We start from the raw sequence: 25378 nt of genomic DNA on the forward strand, positions 1-25378 counted from the left end.
GACTGTATAATAGGAAACAACTATTCAAAATACTAAGTACTCGAATACCCTTCGTCTCACAATGGTGAGCAACGGGGTCTATCGGTTGTGTCCGAACAGAACACATAGCCAGCTGATAGCGTTTTATGGAACCTGACTGTGCAACGCGGAGTTATATGAATACGAATAAAGTGTATATGAACGCGCACCTTCATAGAACATACAAAGCTCCAACAGCCAGGATCGAACCTGGGACTCCTTGTGCAAGAGGCAGGCATGCTAACCACTAGGCTAAGGGACTGTATAATAGGAAACAACTATTCGAAATACTAAGTACTCGAATACCCTTCGTCTCACAATGGTGAGCAACGGGGTCTATCGGTTGTTTCCGAACAGAACACATAGCCAGCTGATAGCGTTTTACCGAACCTGACTGTACAAGGCGGAGTTATATGAATACGAATGAAGTGTATATGAACGCGCACCTTCATAGAACATACAAAGCTCCAACAGCCAGGATCGAACCTGGGACCCCTTGTGCAAGAGGCAGGCATGCTAACCGCTAGGCTAAGGGACTGTATAATAGGAAACAACTATTCAAAATACTAAGTACTCGAATACCCTTCGTCTCACAATGGTGAGCAACGGGGTCTATCGGTTGTGTCTGAACAGAACACATAGCCAGCTGATAGCGTTTTATGGAACCTGACTGTGCAACGCGGAGTTATATGAATACGAATAAAGTGTATATGAACGCGCACCTTCATAGAACATACAAAGCTCCAACAGCCAGGATCGAACCTGGGACTCCTTGTGCAAGAGGCAGGCATGCTAACCACTAGGCTAAGGGACTGTATAATAGGAAACAACTATTCGAAATACTAAGTACTCGAATACCCTTCGTCTCACAATGGTGAGCAACGGGGTCTATCGGTTGTTTCCGAACAGAACACATAGCCAGCTGATAGCGTTTTACCGAACCTGACTGTACAAGGCGGAGTTATATGAATACGAATGAAGTGTATATGAACGCGCACCTTCATAGAACATACAAAGCTCCAACAGCCACGATCGAACCTGGGACCCCTTGTGCAAGAGGCAGGCATGCTAACCGCTAGGCTAAGGGACTGTATAACAGGAAACAACTATTCGAAATACTAAGTATATATATATATATATATATATATATATATATATATATATATATATATATATATATTATACTTTGTCGCTGTCTCCCACGTTAGCGGGGTGGCGCGGGGAAGCGGACGGGGGAGTGGCCCGACCCACCCACATACGCATACACGTCCACACACGAACATATACATATCTATAAATCTCAACATGTACACATATATACACATGTACATAATTCTTACTGTCTACCCTTATTCATTCCCATCGCCACCCCGCCACACATGAAATGACAATCCCCTCCTCCCGCATGTGCGCGAGGTAGCGCTAGGAGAAGACAACAAAGCCACATTCGTTCACACTCAGTCTCTGGCTGTCATGTATAATGCACCGAAACCACAGCTCACTTTCCACATCCAGGCCCCACAAAACTTTCCATGGTTTGCCCCAGGTGCTTCGTGTGCCCTGGTTCGGTCCATTGACAGCGCGTCACCTGTACATGTATATACATTTCTATGTGAGTGGGTTGGGCCATTCTTTCGTCTGTTTCCTTACACTACCTCGCTAACGCGGGAGACAGCGACTAAGTATAATAATAATATAATATATATATATTCTATTTTTATTTTTATTTTGCTTTGTCGCTGTCTCCCACATTAGTGACTTAGCGCAAGGAAACAGATGCAAGATTGGCCCAACCCACATACACATGTATATACATACACATCCACACACGCAAATATACATACCTATACATCTCAACGTATACATATATATACACACAGACATATACATATATACACATGCACTTAATTCATGCTGTCTGCCTTTATTCATTCCCATCGCCACCCCGCCACACATGAAAATAACCACCCCCCCCCAAATGTGCGCTAAGTAGTGCTAGGAAAAGACAACAAAGGACACATTTGTTCACACTCACTTTCTAGCTGTCATGTATAATGCACCTAAACCACATCTCCCTTTCCACATCCACGCCCCACAAGACTTTCCATGGTTTACCCCAGACGCTTCACATGACCTGGTTCAATCCATTGACAGCATGTCGACCCCGGTATACCACATCGTTCCAATTCACACTATTCCTTGCATGCCTTTAACCCTCTAGCTTGTTCAGGCCCTGATCACTCAAATTTTTTTCACTCCATCCTTCCACCTCCAATTTGGTCTCCCACTTCTTGTTCCCTCCACCTCTGACACATATATCCTCTTTGTCAATACTCCCTCATTCATTCTCTCCATGTGACCAAACCATTTCAAAACACCCTCTTCTGCTCTTTTAACCACACTCTTTTTATTACCACACATCTCTCTTATCCCTTCATTACTTACTCAATCAAACCACCTCACATCACATATTGTCCTCAAACATCTCATTTCCAGCACATCCACCCTCCTCCGCACAACTCTATCTATAGCCCACACCTCGCAACCATATACTGACTATAATATACTTGTGGCAACTCACCCCATATATAGACTATAAGGTGACTGGTGGCATAATCAACCCAGATATACAATATAATGTGACCGGTGGCAGTAATCAACCCAGATATGCAATAAAATGTGACTGATGGCAGTAATCAACCAAGATATACAATAAAATGTGATTGGAGCAGTAATCACACCAATATACAATATATTGTAGTAATCAACCCCAATATACATTATATTGTAGTAATCAACCCCAACATATAATATATTGCAGTAATCAAGCCCAGTATACAATTTAATGTAGTAATAAACCAATATACAATATATTGTAGTAATCAACCCCAATATACATTATATTGTAGTAATCAACCCCAATATACAATATATTGCAGTAATCAAGCCCAGTATACAATTTAATGTAGTAATAAACCATATGGCATATGATAGAGTTGATAGAGATGCTCTGTGGAAGGTATTAAGAATATATGGTGTGGGAGGCAAGTTGTTAGAAGCAGTGAAAAGTTTTTATCGAGGATGTAAGGCATGTGTACGTGTAGGAAGAGAGGAAAGTGATTGGTTCTCAGTGAATGTAGGTTTGCGGCAGGGGTGTGTGATGTCTCCATGGTTGTTTAATTTGTTTATGGATGGGGTTGTTAGGGAGGTAAATGCAAGAGTTTTGGAAAGAGGGGCAAGTATGAAGTCTGTTGGGGATGAGAGAGCTTGGGAAGTGAGTCAGTTGTTGTTCGCTGATGATACAGCGCTGGTGGCTGATTCATGTGAGAAACTGCAGAAGCTGGTGACTGAGTTTGATAAAGTGTGTGGAAGAAGAAAGTTAAGAGTAAATGTAAATAAGAGCAAGGTTATTAGGTACAGTAGGGTTGAGGGTCAAGTCAATTGGGAGGTGAGTTTGAATGGAGAAAAACTGGAGGAAGTGAAGTGTTTTAGATATCTGGGAGTGGATCTGGCAGCGGATGGAACCATGGAAGCGGAAGTGGATCATAGGGTGGGGGAGGGGGCAAAAATTCTGGGGGCCTTGAAGAATGTGTGGAAGTCGAGAACATTATCTCGGAAAGCAAAAATGGGTATGTTTGAAGGAATAGTGGTTCCAACAATGTTGTATGGTTGCGAGGCGTGGGCTATAGATAGAGTTGTGCGCAGGAGGATGGATGTGCTGGAAATGAGATGTTTGAGGACAATGTGTGGTGTGAGGTGGTTTGATCGAGTGAGTAACGTAAGGGTAAGAGAGATGCGTGGAAATAAAAAGAGCGTGGTTGAGAGAGCAGAAGAGGGTGTTTTGAAGTGGTTTGGGCACATGGAGAGAATGAGTGAGGAAAGATTGACCAAGAGGATATATGTGTCGGAGGTGGAGGGAACGAGGAGAAGAGGGAGACCAAATTGGAGGTGGAAAGATGGAGTGAAAAAGATTTTGTGTGATCGGGGCCTGAACATGCAGGAGGGTGAAAGGAGGGCAAGGAATAGAGTGAATTGGAGCGATGTGGTATACCGGGGTTGACGTGCTGTCAGTGGATTGAATCAAGGCATTGAAGCGTCTGGGGTAAACCATGGAAAGTTGTGTAGGTATGTATATTTGCGTGTGTGGACGTATGTATATACATGTGTATGGGGGGGGGGGCCATTTCTTTCGTCTGTTTCCTTGCGCTACCTCGCAAACGCGGAGACAGCGACAAAGTATAATAAATAAAAATATAATAAACCAATATACAATATACTGTTGTAATCAACCCCAATATACATTATATTGTAGTAATCAACCCCAACATATAATATATTGCAGTAATCAAGCCCAGTATACAATTTAATGTAGTAATAAACCAATATACAATATATTGTTGTAATCAACCCCAATATACATTATATTGTAGTAATCAACCCCAACATATAATATATTGCAGTAATCAAGCCCAGTATACAATTTAATGTAGTAATAAACCAATATACAATATATTGTAGTAATCAACCCCAATATACATTATATTGTGGTAATCAACCACAATATACAATACAATGTACTAATCAACTCCAATATACAATATATTATAGTTATCAACCCCAATACACAATATATTGTAGTAATCAACACCAATATACAAAATTTTGTAGTACTCGACCCCATTACACAATATATTGTAGTAATCAACCCCATTACACAATATATTGTAGTAATCAACCCCAATATACAAAATAACGTAGTAATCATCCCAATAAACAATATATTGGAGTTATCAACCCAAATATACAATATAATGTAGTAATCAACCCATATGCAATACACTGTAGTAATCAACCCCAATATACAATATATTATAGTAATCAACCACAATATACAATATAATGTACTGATCAACTCCAATATACAATACAATGTAGTAATCAACCCCAATATACAATATATTGTTTTAATCAACCCCAATATACAATATATTGTAGTAATCAACCCCAATATACAATATACTGTTGTAATCAACCCCAATATACAATATATTGTAATTAACCACAATATACATCTTATCAAAATCAATATACAATACATTATAGTAATCAACCCAAATGTACAATATAATGCAGTAACCAACACCAATATACAATATATTGTAGTAACCAACCCCAATATATAATGTATTGTAGTAATCAACCCCAATATACAATACATTGTAGCAATCACCCCAATATACAATATATTGTAGTAATTAACCACAATATACGTTACCAACCTCAACATACAATATACTGTAGTAATCAACCCCAATATATAATACATTGCAGTAATCAACCCCAATAAACAATAAATTGTAGTAATCAACCTCAGTATACAATATATTGTAGTAATCAACCCCAATATACGTTATATTCCAGTAATCAACCCCAATATACAATATATTGCAGTAATCAGCCCCAATATACAACAATGTAGTAATCAACCTCAATATACAATATATTGTAGTAATCAACCCCAATATACAACATATTGTATTATCAACATGTGTACAATATATTGTAATAATCAACCCCAATATACATCATATTGCAATAAATAACCCCAATATACAATATATTGTAATCAACCCCAATATACAACATATTGTATTATCAACATGTGTACAATATATTGTAATAATCAACCCCAATATACATCATATTGCAATAAATAACCCCAATATACAATATATTGTAATCAACCCCAATATACAATATAGTGATCAACTGCAATATACAATATAATGTAGTAATTGACCCCAATATACAATACATTGTAGTTATCAACCCCAATATACAATATATTGCGATAAATAACCCCAATATAAAACATATTGTAGTAATCAACACCAACACACAATATATTGCAGTAATCAACCCCAATATACAATATATTGCAGTAATCAACCCCAATATACAATATAATGTAGTAATCAACCCCTATATACAATATATTGTATTATCAACCCCAATATACAACATATTGTATTATCAAATGTGTACCATATATTGTAATAATCAACCCCAATATACATTACATTGCAATTATCAACCCCAATATACAATATATTGAAATATTCAACCCAATATACAATATATTGTAGTTATCAACCCCAATATACAATACATTGTAGTAATCAATCCAAATATACAATATATTGTAGTAATCAACACCAATATACAATGTATTGTAGTAATCAACCCTAATATACAATATATTGTAGTTAACCCAATATACAATATATTGTAATAATCAACTCCAATATACAATATAGTGTATTATCAACCCCAATATACAATATATTGTAGTAATCAATCCCAATATACATCATACTGCATAATTAACCCCAATATACAATATATTGTAGTAATCAACCCCAATATACAATATAATGTAATCAACCCCAAAATACAATATATTGTAGTCTTCAACCCCAATATACAATATATTGCAGTAATCAACCCCAATATACAATATATTGGAGTTATACACCCCAATACAAAGTATAATGTAGTTATCAACCCCAATATACGATATATTGTAGTTATCCACCCCAATATACAGTATAATGTAGTTAACCCCAATATACAATATATTGTAGTTACCAACCCCAATATACAGTATAATGTAGTTATCAACCCCAATATACAATATATTATAGTAATCAACCCCAATATGCAATATATTGTAGTTATCAACCCTAATATACAATACATTGTAGTAATCAACCCTAATATAAAATATATTGTAGTTATCCACCCCAATATGCAGTGTAGTTATCAACCCCAATATACAATATATTGTAGTTAACCACCCCAATATACAGTATAATGTAGTTAACCCCAATATACAATATACTGTAGTTATCAACCACAATACACAGCATAATATAATTATCAATCCCAATATAAAATATATTGTAGTTATCAACCCCAATTTGTAGTATAATGTACTTATCAACCCCAATATATAATATACAGTAGTTATCCACCCCAATATGCAGTATAATGTAGTTATCCACCCCAATATACAATATATTGTAGTTATCCACCCCAATATGCAGTATAACGTAGTTGTCAACCCCAATATGCAGTATGTAGTTATCCACCCCAATATACAATATATTGTAGTTATCCACCCCATATGCAATATGATGTAGTTATCCACCCCAATGTGCAATATATTGTTGTTATCCACCCCAATATGCAGTATAATGTATATATCAACCCCAATATGCAGTATAATGTAGTTATCCACCCCAATATACAATATATTGTAGTTATCCACCCCAATATACAATATATTGTAGTTATCCACCCCAATATGCAGTATAACGTAGTTGTCAACCCCAATATGCAGTATGTAGTTATCCACCCCAATATACAATATATTGTAGTTAACCACCCCATATGCAATATGATGTAGTTATCCACCCCAATGTGCAATATATTGTTGTTATCCACCCCAATATGCAGTATAATGTATATATCAACCCCAATATGCAGTATAATGTAGTTATCAACCCCAATATGCAGTATAATGTAGTTAACCCCAATATGCAGTATAATGTAGTTCTCAACCCCAATATGCAGTAATGTAGTTATCAACCTCAATATGCAGTACAATGTAGTTCTCAACCCCAATATGCAGTAATGTAGTTATCAACCTCAATATGCAGTAACGTAGTTATCAACCTCAATATGCAGTAACGTAGTTATCAACCTCAATATGCAGTATAATGTAGTTATCAACCCCAATATGCGGTATAATGTAGTTCTCAACCCCAATATGCAGTATAATGTAGTTATCAACCCCAATATGCAGTATAATGTAGTTCTCAACCCCAATATGCAGTATAATGTAGTTTTCAACCCCAATATGCAGTATAATGTAGTTAACCCCAATACAGTATAATGTAGTTAACCCCAATATGCAGTATAATGTAGTTATCAACCCCAATACACAGTATAATGTAGTTAACCCCAATATGCAGTATAAAGTAGTTAACCCCAATATGCAATATATTGTAGTTATCCACCCCAATATGCAGTATAATGTAGTTATCAACCTCAATATGCAGTAATGTAGTTGTCAACCTCAATATGCAGTATAATGTAGTTATCAACCCCAATATGCAGTATGATGTAGTTATCAACCCCAATATGCAATATACTGTAGTTTTCCACCCCAATATGCAGTATGATGTAGCTATCAACCCCAATAAGCAGTATGATGTAGTTATCAACCCCAATAAGCAGTGTATTGTAGTTATCCACCCCAATATACAATATATTGTAGTTCTCCACCCCAATATACAATATATTGGTTATCCACCACAATATACAATATATTGTAGTTCACCCCAATATACAATATATTGTAGTTATCAACCCCAATAAGCAGTATGTGTAGTTACCCACCCCAATATGCAATATATTGTAGATATCAACCCCAATATACAATATATTGTAGTTCACCCAATATACAATATATTGTAGTTATCCACCCAATATACAATATATTGTAGATATCAACCCCAATATACAATATATTGTAGTTCACCCCAACATACAAGATATTGTAGTTCGCCCCAATATGCAATATATTGTAGTTCTCCACCCCAACATACAATATATTGTAGTTCTCCACCCCAATATACAATATATTGTAGTTCTCCACCCCAATATACAATATATTGTAGATATCAACCTCAATATACAATATATTGTAGTTATCCACCCCAATATACAAAATATTGTAGTTCTCCACCCCAATATACAATATATTGTAGTCATCCACTCCAATATACAATATATTGTAGATATCAACCCCAATATACAATATATTGTAGTTCACCCCAATATACAATATATTGTAGATATCAACCCCAATATACAATATATTTTAGATATCAACCCAATATACAATATATTGTAGTTATCCACCCCAATATACAATATATTGTAGATATCAACCCCAATATACAATATATTTTAGATATCAACCCAATATACAATATATTGTAGTTCTCCACCCAAATACAATATATTGTAGATTCAACCCCCAATATACAATATATTTTAGATATCAACCCAATATACAATATATTGTAGTTATCCACCCCAATATACAATAAATTGTAGATATCAACCCCAATATACAATATATTGTAGTTCTCCACCCCAATATACAATATATTGTAGTTCTCCACCCCAATATACAATATATTGTAGTTCTCCACCCCAATATACAATATATTGTAGTTCTCCACCCCAATATACAATATATTGTAGTTCACCCCAATATACAATATATTGTAGTTCTCCACCCCAATATACAATATATTGTAGTTCTCCACCCCAATATACAATATATTGTAGTTCTCCACCCCAATATACAATATATTGTAGTTCTCCACCCCAATATACAATATATTGTAGTTCTCCACCCCAATATACAATATATTGTAGTTCTCCACCCCAATATACAATATATTGTAGTTCTCCACCCCAATATACAATATATTGTAGTTCTCCACCCCAATATACAATATATTGTAGTTCTCCACCCCAATATACAATATATTGTAGTTCTCCACCCCAATATACAATATATTGTAGTTCTCCACCCCAATATACAATATATTGTAGTTCACCCCAATATACAATATATTGTAGTTCTCCACCCCAATATACAATATATTGTAGTTCTCCACCCCAATATACAATATATTGTAGTTCTCCACCCAATATACAATATATTGTAGTTCTCCACCCCAATATACAATATATTGTAGTTCTCCACCCCAATATACAATATATTGTAGTTCTCCACCCCAATATACAATATATTGTAGTTCTCCACCCCAATATACAATATATTGTAGTTCTCCACCCCAATATACAATATATTGTAGTTCTCCACCCCAATATACAATATATTGTAGTTCTCCACCCCAATATACAATATATTGTAGTTCTCCACCCCAATATACAATACATTGTAGTTCTCCACCCCAATATACAATATATTGTAGTTCTCCACCCCAATATACAATATATTGTAGTTCTCCACCCCAATATACAATATATTGTAGTTCTCCACCCCAATATACAATATATTGTAGTTCTCCACCCCAATATACAATATATTGTAGTTCTCCACCCCAATATACAATATATTGTAGTTCTCCACCCCAATATACAATATATTGTAGTTCTCCACCCCAATATACAATATATTGTAGTTCTCCACCCCAATATACAATATATTGTAGTTCTCCACCCCAATATACAATATATTGTAGTTCTCCACCCCAATATACAATATATTGTAGTTCTCCACCCCAATATACAATATATTGTAGTTCTCCACCCCAATATACAATATATTGTAGTTCTCCACCCCAATATACAATATATTGTAGTTCTCCACCCCAATATACAATATATTGTAGTTCTCACCCCAATATACAATATATTGTAGTTCTCCACCCCAATATACAATATATTGTAGTTCTCCACCCCAATATACAATATATTGTAGTTCTCCACCCCAATATACAATATATTGTAGTTCTCCACCCCAATATACAATATATTGTAGTTCTCCACCCCAATATACAATATATTGTAGTTCTCCACCCCAATATACAATATATTGTAGTTCTCCACCCCAATATACAATATATTGTAGTTCTCCACCCCAATATACAATATATTGTAGTTCTCCACCCCAATATACAATATATTGTAGTTCTCCACCCCAATATACAATATATTGTAGTTCTCCACCCCAATATACAATATATTGTAGTTCTCCACCCCAATATACAATATATTGTAGTTCTCCACCCCAATATACAATATATTGTAGTTCTCCACCCCAATATACAATATATTGTAGTTCTCCACCCCAATATACAATATATTGTAGTTCTCCACCCCAATATACAATATATTGTAGTTCTCCACCCCAATATACAATATATTGTAGTTCTCCACCCCAATATACAATATATTGTAGTTCTCCACCCCAATATACAATATATTGTAGTTCTCCACCCCAATATACAATATATTGTAGTTCTCCACCCCAATATACAATATATTGTAGTTCTCCACCCCAATATACAATATATTGTAGTTCTCCACCCCAATATACAATATATTGTAGTTCTCCACCCCAATATACAATATATTGTAGTTCTCCACCCCAATATACAATATATTGTAGTTCTCCACCCCAATATACAATATATTGTAGTTCTCCACCCCAATATACAATATATTGTAGTTCTCCACCCCAATATACAATATATTGTAGTTCTCCACCCCAATATACAATATATTGTAGTTCTCCACCCCAATATACAATATATTGTAGTTCTCCACCCCAATATACAATATATTGTAGTTCTCCACCCCAATATACAATATATTGTAGTTCTCCACCCCAATATACAATATATTGTAGTTCTCCACCCCAATATACAATATATTGTAGTTCTCCACCCCAATATACAATATATTGTAGTTCTCCACCCCAATATACAATATATTGTAGTTCTCCACCCCAATATACAATATATTGTAGTTCTCCACCCCAATATACAATATATTGTAGTTCACCCCAATATACAATATATTGTAGTTCTCCACCCCAATATACAATATATTGTAGTTCTCCACCCCAATATACAATATATTGTAGTTCTCCACCCCAATATACAATATATTGTAGTTCTCCACCCCAATATACAATATATTGTAGTTCTCCACCCCAATATACAATATATTGTAGTTCTCCACCCCAATATACAATATATTGTAGTTCTCCACCCCATATACAATAAATGTAGTTCTCCACCCCAATATACAATATTGTAGTTCTCCACCCCAATATACAATATATTGTAGTTCTCCACCCCAATATACAATATATTGTAGTTCTCCACCCCAATATACAATATATTGTAGTTCTCCACCCCAATATACAATATATTGTAGTTCTCCACCCCAATATACAATATATTGTAGTTCTCCACCCCAATATACAATATATTGTAGTTCTCCACCCCAATATACAGTATAATGTGGCTCGTGGCATCAAAGTTAATCCGTAATCAATAAGTTTGGATCACTAAGTTATTTAGTTGGTTTGTAGCATCGTGTATCATGTGTGAGCTTCTTGTCTTGATGCATTATAATGTATGAGCCACCAGGCAGGAGGAGTAACCTTTCCTGCTGGCTGGTGGCTTTGGTAGTTGTAATAAATGGAAGAAGAAGGTGCGCACCACAAGCAAGGCCATTGCGCAGGACTCATGCTCCCGGTCTCTTAATATTACTAGCTTTTTCTCTGAGAATATAATAGCTTATAAGTAAGTACAATGTGACATATCAACCTGTACATACCTTAGTCCACTCCAGTACATTTCAACGGCTTACTGATAATCACTAAAGATAAAAATCACCAAATAAGTCTGGAGTCAGGTAGGTAGAGTCAAACCATCAGGAGCGGCGAGCAGGAGCCGGAGCTGACCGCACAACACACTGTCATGGCCGACCTCCGCCCACACTAATATCAAGTAGTTCCCAACCTTCATTATGTATTATAACCTTAATTGTGTTTTTAGCTTTCTAGATACCATATGTTTTACATTATATGCAAAGAAAGCTTTGTAAATCATTTGACAAAAAACTTTATCATTCTCAGGGTTTCACATCTTTTGGGTCAAACCATTTCTTTCTCTGTGTTTACTATATTGACGTGTGTATATACCAACATTTATAATGTCTATATTTTCACAAAAAAACGATGTAAAAAACTATACATCATTCATATATTACCATCATCTTAAGATGGGCACCTCTTAGTTATTATCTAACTTTTGCATGTTATCATGTACAAAAAAAACATCATAATATCAACCTTTCAATTGTATATACAAGTGTTCTGAACAGAAATGTATTATAATATTATCTCCTATATAAAACTGTCATATATCATCATTATAATCATGGTATTATAACAGAAATGTATTATAATATCATCTCCTATATAGAACTGTCATATATCATCATTATAATCATGGTATTATAACAGAAATGTATTATAATATCATCTCCTATATAGAACTGTCATATATCATCATTATTAAATGGTATTATAACAGAAATGTATTATAATATCATCTATATAGAACTGTCATATATCATCATTATAATCATGGTATTATAACAGAAATGTATTATAATATCATCTACTATATAGAACTGTCATATATCATCATTATAATCATGGTATTATAACAGAAATGTATTATGATATCATCTCCTATATAGAACTGTCATATATCATCATTATAATCATGGTATTATAACAGAAATGTATTATAATATCATCTACTATATAGAACTGTCATATATCATCATTATAATCATGGTATTATAACAGAAATGTATTATAATATCATCTCCTATATAGAACTGTCATATATCATCATTATAATCATGGTATTATAACAGAAATGTATTATAATATCATCTACTATATAGAACTGTCATATATCATCATTATAATCATGGTATTATAACAGGAAATGTATTATAATATCATCTCCTATATAGAACTGTCATATATCATCATTATAATCATGGTATTATAACAGAAATGTATTATGATATCATCTCCTATATAGAACTGTCATATATCATCATTATAATCATGGTATTATAACAGAAATGTATTATAATATCATCTCCTATATAGAACTGTCATATATCATCATTATAATCATGGTATTATAACAGAAATGTATTATAATATCATCTCCTATATAGAACTGTCATATATCATCACTACAATCATGGTATTATAACAGAAATGTATTATAATATCATCTCCTATATAGAACTGTCATATATCATCATTATAATCATGGTATTATAACAGAAATGTATTATAATATCATCTCCTATATAGAACTGTCATATATCATCATTATAATCATGGTATTATAACAGAAATGTATTATATATCATCTCCTATATAGAACTGTCATATATCATCATTATAATCATGGTATTATAACAGAATGTATTATAATATCATCTCTATATAGAACTGTCATATACATCATTATAATCATGGTATTATAACAGAATGTATTATAATATCTCTCCTATTAGAACTGTCATATATCATCATTATAATCATGGTATATAACAGAAATGTATTATAATATCATCTCTATATAGACTGTCATATATCATCATTATAATCATGGTATTATAACAGAAATGTATTATAATATCATCCTATATAGAACTGTCATATATCATCATAAATCATGGTATTATAACAGAAATGTATTAACATACACTCCACATAAACTGTCATATATCCTCATACAATCATGGTATTATAACAGCAATGTATTTATTTCATCTACATATAGAACACATTCACATTATACATCATGGTATTATACAGAAATGTTTATAATTCATCTCTAATAGAACTTCAATACATAATCGGATTTCATTTTATTCATCCATAGAACGTATATCATCATAACTTAACAGAAAGTATTATACATCTCCTATATAGACCTGTCATATATCACATAATCAGGTAATACAGAAGATTAATATCACTCTATAGAACTGTCCTATACCATATAATCATGATTATAACAGAAATGTATCTGATTCATCCCTAAATAGAGTCATATTCATCATTATAATCATGGTATTAAACAAAAAGTATTATAATATCATCTCTCTATAAACTATCAATCATCATTATACATGTATATAAACAGCAAATGTATTCTCATTCTCACATATAGAACTAGTCATATCATCCTTCTACATGTCACTTATAACAGAATGTATCTAAATCATCTACTATAAAACAGCATATACATCATTTAACATGGTATATAACAAAATGTACATAATATCATCTCATAAGAACATCATATCTCAATAATCATGTATTAAACAGAAATGTTAAGATCTCTCTATATAGAACTGTCAAATCTCATACTACAGCGTAATCACTCTTCCTGTCTCACCAACACAGCAGTGCATTCATCTCCATTCCACCAACATGCCTAATAACTCTATCCTGCACATCACATACTACACAGTATGATCTCTCCTATGACACCAATACACGACATTCATACCATGCAACACAGCAGTAAACCTCTACTTCCTGTCCACCAACACCAGCAGATAACACCTCTCTCCTGTCCACCAACACCAGCAGTACATCTCTCTCCTGTCCACCAACACCAGCAGTAGCACCTCTCTCGCCCCAACACCAGCAGTAACACCTCTCTCCTGTCCCCAACACCAGCATAGCACTCTCTCCTGTCCACCAACACCGCAGTAACACCCTCCCCTGTCCCACCAACACCAGCAGTAGCACCTCTCTCCTGTCCACCAACACCAGCAGTAGCACCTCTCTCCTGTCCACCAACACCAGCAGTAGCACCTCTCTCCTGTCCACCAACACCAGCAGTAGCACCTCTCTCCTGTCCACCAACACCAGCAGTAGCACCTCTCTCCTGTCCACCAACACCAGCAGTAGCACCTCTCTCCTGTCCACCAACACCAGCAGTACACCTCTCTCCTGTCCACCAACACCAGCAGTAGCACCTCTCTCCTGTCCACCAACACCAGCAGTAACACCTCTCTCCTGTCCACCAACACCAGCAGTAGCACCTCTCTCCTGTCCACCAACACCAGCAGTAGCACCTCTCTCCTGTCCACCAACACCAGCAGTAGCACCTCTCTCCTGTCCACCAACACCAGCAGTAGCACCTCTCTCCTGTCCACCAACACCAGCAGTAGCACCTCTCTCCTGTCCACCAACACCAGCAGTAGCACCTCTCTCCTGTCCACCAACACCAGCAGTAGCACCTCTCTCCTGTCCACCAACACCAGCAGTAGCACCTCTCTCCTGTCCACCAACACCAGCAGTAGCACCTCTCTCCTGTCCCCCAACACCAGCAGTAGCACCTCTCTCCTGTCCACCAACACCAGCAGTAGCACCTCTCTCCTGTCCACCAACACCAGCAGTAGCACCTCTCTCCTGTCCACCAACACCAGCAGTAGCACCTCTCTCCTGTCCACCAACACCAGCAGTAGCACCTCTCTCCTGTCCACCAACACCAGCAGTAGCACCTCTCTCCTGTCCACCAACACCAGCAGTAGCACCTCTCTCCTGTCCACCAACACCAGCAGTAACACCTCTCTCCTGTCCACCAACACCAGCAGTAGCACCTCTCTCCTGTCCACCAACACCAGCAGTAACACCTCTCTCCTGTCCACCAACACCAGCAGTAACACCTCTCTCCTGTCCACCAACACCAGCAGTAGCACCTCTCTCCTGTCCACCAACACCAGCAGTAACACCTCTCTCCTGTCCACCAACACCAGCAGTAGCACCTCTCTCCTGTCCACCAACACCAGCAGTAACACCTCTCTCCTGTCCACCAACACCAGCAGTAACACCTCTCTCCTGTCCACCAACACCAGCAGTAGCACCTCTCTCCTGTCCACCAACACCAGCAGTAGCACCTCTCTCCTGTCCACCAACACCAGCAGTAACACCTCTCTCCTGTCCACCAACACCAGCAGTAGCACCTCTCTCCTGTCCACCAACACCAGCAGTAACACCTCTCTCCTGTCCACCAACACCAGCAGTAGCACCTCTCTCCTGTCCACCAACACCAGCAGTAACACCTCTCTCCTGTCCACCAACACCAGCAGTAGCACCTCTCTCCTGTCCACCAACACCAGCAGTAGCACCTCTCTCCTGTCCACCAACACCAGCAGTAGCACCTCTCTCCTGTCCACCAACACCAGCAGTAACACCTCTCTCCTGTCCACCAACACCAGCAGTAACACCTCTCTCCTGTCCACCAACACCAGCAGTAGCACCTCTCTCCTGTCCACCAACACCAGCAGTAGCACCTCTCTCCTGTCCACCAACACCAGCAGTAGCACCTCTCTCCTGTCCACCAACACCAGCAGTAGCACCTCTCTCCTGTCCACCAACACCAGCAGTAGCACCTCTCTCCTGTCCACCAACACCAGCAGTAACACCTCTCTCCTGTCCACCAACACCAGCAGTAACACCTCTCTCCTGTCCACCAACACCAGCAGTAGCACCTCTCTCCTGTCCACCAACACCAGCAGTAGCACCTCTCTCCTGTCCACCAACACCAGCAGTAGCACCTCTCTCCTGTCCACCAACACCAGCAGTAGCACCTCTCTCCTGTCCACCAACACCAGCAGTAACACCTCTCTCCTGTCCACCAACACCAGCAGTAGCACCTCTCTCCTGTCCACCAACACCAGCAGTAGCACCTCTCTCCTGTCCACCAACACCAGCAGTAGCACCTCTCTCCTGTCCACCAACACCAGCAGTAGCACCTCTCTCCTGTCCACCAACACCAGCAGTACACCTCTCTCCTGTCCACCAACACCAGCAGTAAGCACCTCTCTCCTGTCCACCAACACCAGCAGTAGCACCTCTCTCCTGTCCACCAACACCAGCAGTAGCACCTCTCTCCTGTCCACCAACACCAGCAGTAGCACCTCTCTCCTGTCCACCAACACCAGCAGTAGCACCTCTCTCCTGTCCACCAACACCAGCAGTAGCACCTCTCTCCTGTCCACCAACACCAGCAGTAACACCTCTCTCCTGTCCACCAACACCAGCAGTAGCACCTCTCTCCTGTCCACCAACACCAGCAGTAACACCTCTCTCCTGTCCACCAACACCAGCAGTAGCACCTCTCTCCTGTCCACCAACACCAGCAGTAACACCTCTCTCCTGTCCACCAACACCAGCAGTAGCACCTCTCTCCTGTCCACCAACACCAGCAGTAGCACCTCTCTCCTGTCCACCAACACCAGCAGTAACACCTCTCTCCTGTCCACCAACACCAGCAGTAACACCTCTCTCCTGTCCACCAACACCAGCAGTAGCACCTCTCTCCTGTCCACCAACACCAGCAGTAGCACCTCTCTCCTGTCCACCAACACCAGCAGTAGCACCTCTCTCCTGTCCACCAACACCAGCAGTAGCACCTCTCTCCTGTCCACCAACACCAGCAGTAGCACCTCTCTCCTGTCCACCAACACCAGCAGTAGCACCTCTCTCCTGTCCACCAACACCAGCAGTAGCACCTCTCTCCTGTCCACCAACACCAGCAGTAACACCTCTCTCCTGTCCACCAACACCAGCAGTAACACCTCTCTCCTGTCCACCAACACCAGCAGTAGCACCTCTCTCCTGTCCACCAACACCAGCAGTAACACCTCTCTCCTGTCCACCAACACCAGCAGTAGCACCTCTCTCCTGTCCACCAACACCAGCAGTAACACCTCTCTCCTGTCCACCAACACCAGCAGTAGCACCTCTCTCCTGTCCACCAACACCAGCAGTAGCACCTCTCTCCTGTCCACCAACACCAGCAGTAGCACCTCTCTCCTGTCCACCAACACCAGCAGTAGCACCTCTCTCCTGTCCACCAACACCAGCAGTAACACCTCTCTCCTGTCCACCAACACCAGCAGTAGCACCTCTCTCCTGTCCACCAACACCAGCAGTAGCACCTCTCTCCTGTCCACCAACACCAGCAGTAGCACCTCTCTCCTGTCCACCAACACCAGCAGTAGCACCTCTCTCCTGTCCACCAACACCAGCAGTAGCACCTCTCTCCTGTCCACCAACACCAGCAGTAGCACCTCTCTCCTGTCCACCAACACCAGCAGTAGCACCTCTCTCCTGTCCACCAACACCAGCAGTAGCACCTCTCTCCTGTCCACCAACACCAGCAGTAGCACCTCTCTCCTGTCCACCAACACCAGCAGTAGCACCTCTCTCCTGTCCCCAACACCACAGTAGGCATCTCTCTCCTGTCCACAACACCAGCAGTTAGCGACCTCTCTCCTGTCCACCAACACCACAGTAGCACCTCTCTCCTGTCCACCAACACCAGCAGTAGCACCTCTCTCCTGTCCACCAACACCAGCAGTACACCTCTCTCCTGTCCACCAACACCAGCAGTAGCACCTCTCCTGTCCACCAACACCAGCAGTAACACCTCTCTCCTGTCCACCAACACCAGCAGTAACACCTCTCTCCTGTCCATCAACACCAGCAGTAGCACCTCTCTCCTGTCCACCAACACCAGCAGTAGCACCTCTCTCCTGTCCACCAACACCAGCAGTAGCACCTCCTCCGTACCACAACACCAACAGTAGCACCTCTCTCCTGTTACCAGTACCAGCAGTAGCACCCTCTCTCACCTACCCAACACCAACAGTAGCCCTCTCTCCTGTTACCAGTACCCAGCAGTAGCACCTTCTCCTGTACTCACACCAGCAGTACACTCTCACCTCTCCTGTACCACCAGTACCAGCAGTAGCACCTTCTCAAGTACCCAACACCAACAGGAGCACCTCTCTCCTGTTACCAGCACCAGCAGTAGCACCCTTCTCAAGTACCCTACACCAACAGGTAGCACCTCTCTCTGACCCACCACAGTAGCACCCTCTCAGTACCCAACACCAGCAGGAGCACCTCTCTCTGTTACCCAACACCAACAGGAGCACCTCTCTCCTGTTACCCAGTACCAGCAGTAGCACCTCTCTCCTAGTACCACACCAACAGGAGCACCTCTCTCCTGTACCCAGACCACAGTAGCACCTCCTCAAGTTACCCAACACCAACAGAGCACCTCTCTCCTGTTACCAGTACCAGCAGTAGCACCCCTCTCAAGTACCCCAACACCAACAGGAGCACCTCTCTCCTGTTACCCAACACCAACAGGAGCACCTCTCTCCTGTTACCCTAGTACCAGCAGTAGCACCCTTCTCAAGTACCCAACACCAACAGGAGCACCTCTCTCCTGTTACCCAGTACCAGCAGTAGCACCCTCCTCAAGTACCCAACACCAACAGGAGCACCTCTCTCCTGTTACCCAGTACCAGCAGTAGCACCCTCCTCAAGTACCCAACACCAACAGGAGCACCTCTCTCCTGTTACCCAACACCAACAGGAGCACCTCTCTCCTGTTACCCAGTACCAGCAGTAGCACCCTCCTCAAGTACCCAACACCAACAGGAGCACCTCTCTCCTGTTACCCAGTACCAGCAGTAGCACCCTCCTCAAGTACCCAACACCAACAGGAGCACCTCTCTCCTGTTACCCAACACCAACAGGAGCACCTCTCTCCTGTTACCCAGTACCAGCAGTAGCACCCTTCTCAAGTACCCAACACCAACAGGAGCACCTCTCTCCTGTTACCCAACACCAACAGGAGCACCTCTCTCCTGTTACCCAGTACCAGCAGTAGCACCCTCCTCAAGTACCCAACACCAACAGGAGCACCTCTCTCCTGTTACCCAGTACCAGCAGTAGCACCCTCCTCAAGTACCCAACACCAACAGGAGCACCTCTCTCCTGTTACCCAGTACCAGCAGTAGCACCCTTCTCAAGTACCCAACACCAACAGGAGCACCTCTCTCCTGTTACCCAGTACCAGCAGTAGCACCCTTCTCAAGTACCCAACACCAACAGGAGCACCTCTCTCCTGTTACCCAGTACCAGCAGTAGCACCCTTCTCAAGTACCCAACACCAACAGGAGCACCTCTCTCCTGTTACCCAGTACCAGCAGTAGCACCCTTCTCAAGTACCCAACACCAACAGGAGCACCTCTCTCCTGTTACCCAACACCATCAGGAGCACCTCTCTCCTGTTACCCAGTACCAGCAGTAGCACCCTTCTCAAGTACCCAACACCAACAGGAGCACCTCTCTCCTGTTACCCAGCATTAGCAGTGGCTACTCTCTCCTGTTCCCAGCACCAGTAGTAGCACTTCTCTCCAGTACCCAACACCAGCAAAATGCACCTCTCTCCTGTCAACCAGCACCAGCTGTAGTAGCTCTCTCAAACAGGATGTTAGGATTTATTAACAGAAACTCTACGTATGGAAGCAAGGATGTGATATTGCCACTGGGGCAAATCAATATATTGTTTCAAATACTTAAAGGATTCAATGTTGATATTGAAAATTTCTTTACAGTAGCACCGGCATTATCGACAAGAGAAAATGGATTAAAATTTAGAGGTCATCAAGTTAATCTGGACTGTGCAAAATAATTCTTTACCAATGACATTATAATGCATGGAATAATCTCCAAAAAAGTGCTGTTCAGAGAAACACCCTTGATATCTTCAAAATCAGGCTCAACCATCACTTGTCACTCTCCAGTATTGCATAATTCATTTAATAAGTCATCATAATGCACTGGTATATTATGCTAGCTCCTCAAACACTGATCTTTCCCTAGCCATGCTACAGTAACATTCCAACATTGATTTACCCATGTCACTTGCTTTGAGAGAATACATAAGAATTATTGTAACATTCTTCAACACCAGGAATAATATAGGAATGGTAAGCCAAGAGGCAGGAGCCCAAGCGTATCCTTATAACTACATGTGAAGGGATGCATATATTCATGTTCATTCTACCTTAAGACTTTCCTATAAAAATTTCCTTCAGGCTTATCAATCCTGCAAGGTATTTTTTCTACCTTTTTTCCATTCAGTGTGTGCTGGAGGGAATAGAGGGTGGGGAGAGAGCCTTAGCTTTGCTATCCTTTTCTTCTACTTTTTGTTTTAAAGTAGCATCAAGGCCAGACCACCTCACTTATCCTTGGGTCTGTGTATCTATGTACCTCTCCCGTGTTCAACACCAGCAGTAGCAGCTGTTTCCAGTCCCCCAGCACCAACAGCTCTCTCCAGTATCCAGCAGCAGCACTTTTCTCGTCCCAAGCACTAGCAGAAGCAGCTCCCTTCTCCCAGCACCAGCAGGAACAGCTCCAGTAACCAGCACCAAAAAAAGCAGCTCTTCTGTCACCCAACACCAGCAGCAAGAGTTCTTTCCAGTATCCAGCAGCAGCACTCCTCTCCAGTACCAAGCACCAGCAACTCTCTCCTGTTCCCCAGCACCAGTCTTATTCTATTGATTTAAACTCCTCAGCTTCTGATACCTTTCTGCTCACACCATATATTCTAAATCCCTTCCACAATCTCTATCAACACTATCAAATGCTTTCTCCAGATCCATAAGTGCAACTTGTAAATCTTTATCTAAGTATTTTTCACATGCATTCTTCAAAGCAAACACACCACCCATACATATGTCATCCTTTCTCATTTTGTTTTTATGATGCACTTCTGTTGATATCCAAATTTCTCCACCAGCTTTTTAGTTCATTTGTTTCCGTATTTTCTTCTCTGGTTCAGATCTTTCCTCAAGTCTATCTCTGTATCGTTGGTGATCACCATTTCCTTTCCTTTCTTCACTTTCATTTTTTCTTTAAGCTGACTCTCAAATTTTCATAAATATCCATTGGTATTGGAAGTATAGATTTAAATTTTGCCTTTTTCTTAACTACTGATCATTCATGAAAACAAATATCCACTTGGGATATGCTTTATAGGTATATGAACATTGGTTCCCCTTCCCAGTTGCACATATGAAATCTATTTATTTTCATTTCTTATTATATTTTGTTGCTGTCTCCCACGTTAGCAAGGTAGCGCAAGGAAACAGATGAAAGAATGGCCCAACCCACCCACATACACATGTATAGATATACACGTCCACACATGCACATATACATACCTATACATCTCAATGTATACATATATATACATACACAGACATATACATATATACACATGTACATAATTCATACTGTCTGCCCTTATTCATTCCCGTCAAAGCCACCCCGCCACACATGAAATAAAAACCCCCTCCCCACAAATGTGCACGAGATAGCGCTAGGAAAAGACAACAAAGGCCCCATTCGTTCACACTCAGTCTCTAGCTGTCATGTATAATGCACCGACCCCACAGCTCCCTTTCCACATCTAGGCCCCACACAACTTTCCATGGTTTACCCCAGACGTTTCACATGCCCTGGTTCAATCCATTGACAGCACGTTGACCTCGGTATACCACATCGTTCCAATTCACTCTATTCCATGCACGCCTTTGACCCTCCTCCATGTTCAGGCCCCGATCACTCAAAATCTTTTTCACTCCATCCTTCCACTTTCAATTTGGTTTCCCACTTCTCCTCGTTCCCTTGACCTCTTACATATATATCCTCTTTGTCAATCTTTCCGCACTCATTCTCTCCATGTGACCAAACCATTTCAAAACACCCTCTTCTGCTCTCTCAACCACACTCTTTTTATTACCACACATCTCTCTCACCCTTTCATTACTTAATCAAACCACCTCACACCACATATTGTCCTCAAAAATCTCATATCCAACACATCCACCCTCCTCTGCACAACTCTACCTATAGCCCACGCCTCGCAACCATACAACATTGTTGGAACCACTATTCCTTCAAACATACCCATTTTTGCTTTCCGAGATAATGTTCTCGACTTCCAAACATTCTTCAAGGCTCCCAGGATTTTTGCCCCCTCCCCACCCTATGATTCACTTCTGCTTCCATGGTTCCATCCGCTGCCAGATCGACTCCCAGATATCTAAAACACTTTACTTCCTCCAGTTTTTCTCTATTCAAACATACCTCCCAATTGACTTGACCCTTAATCCTACTGTACCTAATTACCTTGCTCTTATTCACATCTACTCTCAACTTTCTTCTTTCATGCACTTTACCAAACTCAATCACCAGCTTCTGCAGTTTCTCACATGAATCAGCCACCAGCGCTGTATCATCAGCGAACAACAACTGACTCACTTCCCAAGCTCTCTCATCCACAACAGACTGCATACTTGCCCCTCTTTCCAAAACTCTTGCACTCACCTCCCTAACAACCGCATCCATAAACAAATTAAACAACCATGGAGACATCACACACCCCTGCCGCAAACCTACATTCACTGATAACCAATCACTTTCCTCTCTTCCTACACGTACACATGCCTTACATCGTCGATAAAAACTTCACTGTTTCTAACAACTTGCCTCCCGTACCATATATTCTTAATACCTTCCACAGAGCATCTCTATCAACTCTATCATATGCCTTCTCCAGATCCATAAATGCTACATACAAATCCATTTGCTTTTCTAAGCATTTCTGACATACATTCCTCAAAGCAAACACCTGATCCACACATCCTCTACCACTTATGAAGCCACACTGCTCTTCCCCAATCTGATGCTCTGTACATGCCTTCACCCTCTCAATCAATACCCTCCCATATAATTTACCAGGAATACTCAACAAACTTATACCTCTGTAATTTGAGCACTCACTCTTATCCCCTTTGCCTTTGTACAGTGGCACTATGCAAGCATTCCACCAATCCTCAGGCACCTCACCATGAATCATACATACATTAAATAACCTTACCAACCAGTCAACAATACAGTCATCCCCTTTTTTAATAAATTCCACTGCAATACCATCCAAACCTGCTGCCTTACCAGCTTTCATCTTCTGCAAAGTTTTTACTACCTCCTCTCTGTTTACCAAATCATTTTCCCTAACCCTCTCACTTTGCACACCACCTTGACCAAAACACCCTATATCTGCCACCCTATCATCAAACACATTCAACAAACCTTTAAAATACTCGCTCCATCTCCTTCTCACATCACCACTACATGTTATCACCTCCCCATTAGCCCCCTTCACTGAAGTTCCCATTTGCTCCTTTGTCTTACGCACTCTATTTACCTCCTTCCAAAACATCTTTTTTATTTTTATTATTTTTTTATTTTGCTTTGTCGCTGTCTCCGACGTTTCTGAGGTAGCGCCAAGTAAACAGATGAAAGAAATGGCCCAACCCACCCCAATACACGTGTATATACATGCATGTCCACACACGCAAATATACATACCTATACATCTCAATGTACACATATATATACACACACAGACATATACATATATACACATGTACATAATTCATACTGTCTGCCTTTATTTATTCCCATCGCCACCTCGCCACACATGGAATAACATCCCCCTCCCCACTCATATGTGCGAGGTAGCGCTAGGAAAAGACAACAAATGCCCCATTCGTTCACACTCAGTCTGTAGCTGTCATGTAATAATGCACCGAAACCACAGCTCCCTTCCCACATCCAGACCCCACACAACTTTCCATGGTTTACCCCAGATGCTTCACATGCCCTGATTCAATCCATTGACAGCACATCGACCCCGGTATACCACATCGATCCAATTCACTCTATTCCTTGCCCGCCTTTCACCCTCCT

General features: G+C 40.2%; 1 protein-coding gene across 1 annotated transcript in view; it reads right to left on the bottom strand.

Moving 5' to 3' along the window:
- Zn72D (Zinc-finger protein 72D) overlaps positions 1-12625 on the bottom strand; it is a 362702-nt gene extending 350077 nt beyond the window's left edge. Inside the window, exon 1 of the mRNA XM_071686208.1 lies at positions 12475-12625. Within this exon, the coding sequence (XP_071542309.1) occupies positions 12475-12494 (20 nt within the window). The 5' untranslated portion in view covers positions 12495-12625. The remainder of the gene's footprint in view (positions 1-12474) is intronic.
- Positions 12626-25378: the final 12753 nt, after the last annotated feature.

Source organism: Panulirus ornatus, chromosome 41, assembly GCF_036320965.1.
Source record: "Panulirus ornatus isolate Po-2019 chromosome 41, ASM3632096v1, whole genome shotgun sequence".
Lineage (NCBI taxonomy): Eukaryota > Metazoa > Arthropoda > Malacostraca > Decapoda > Palinuridae > Panulirus > Panulirus ornatus.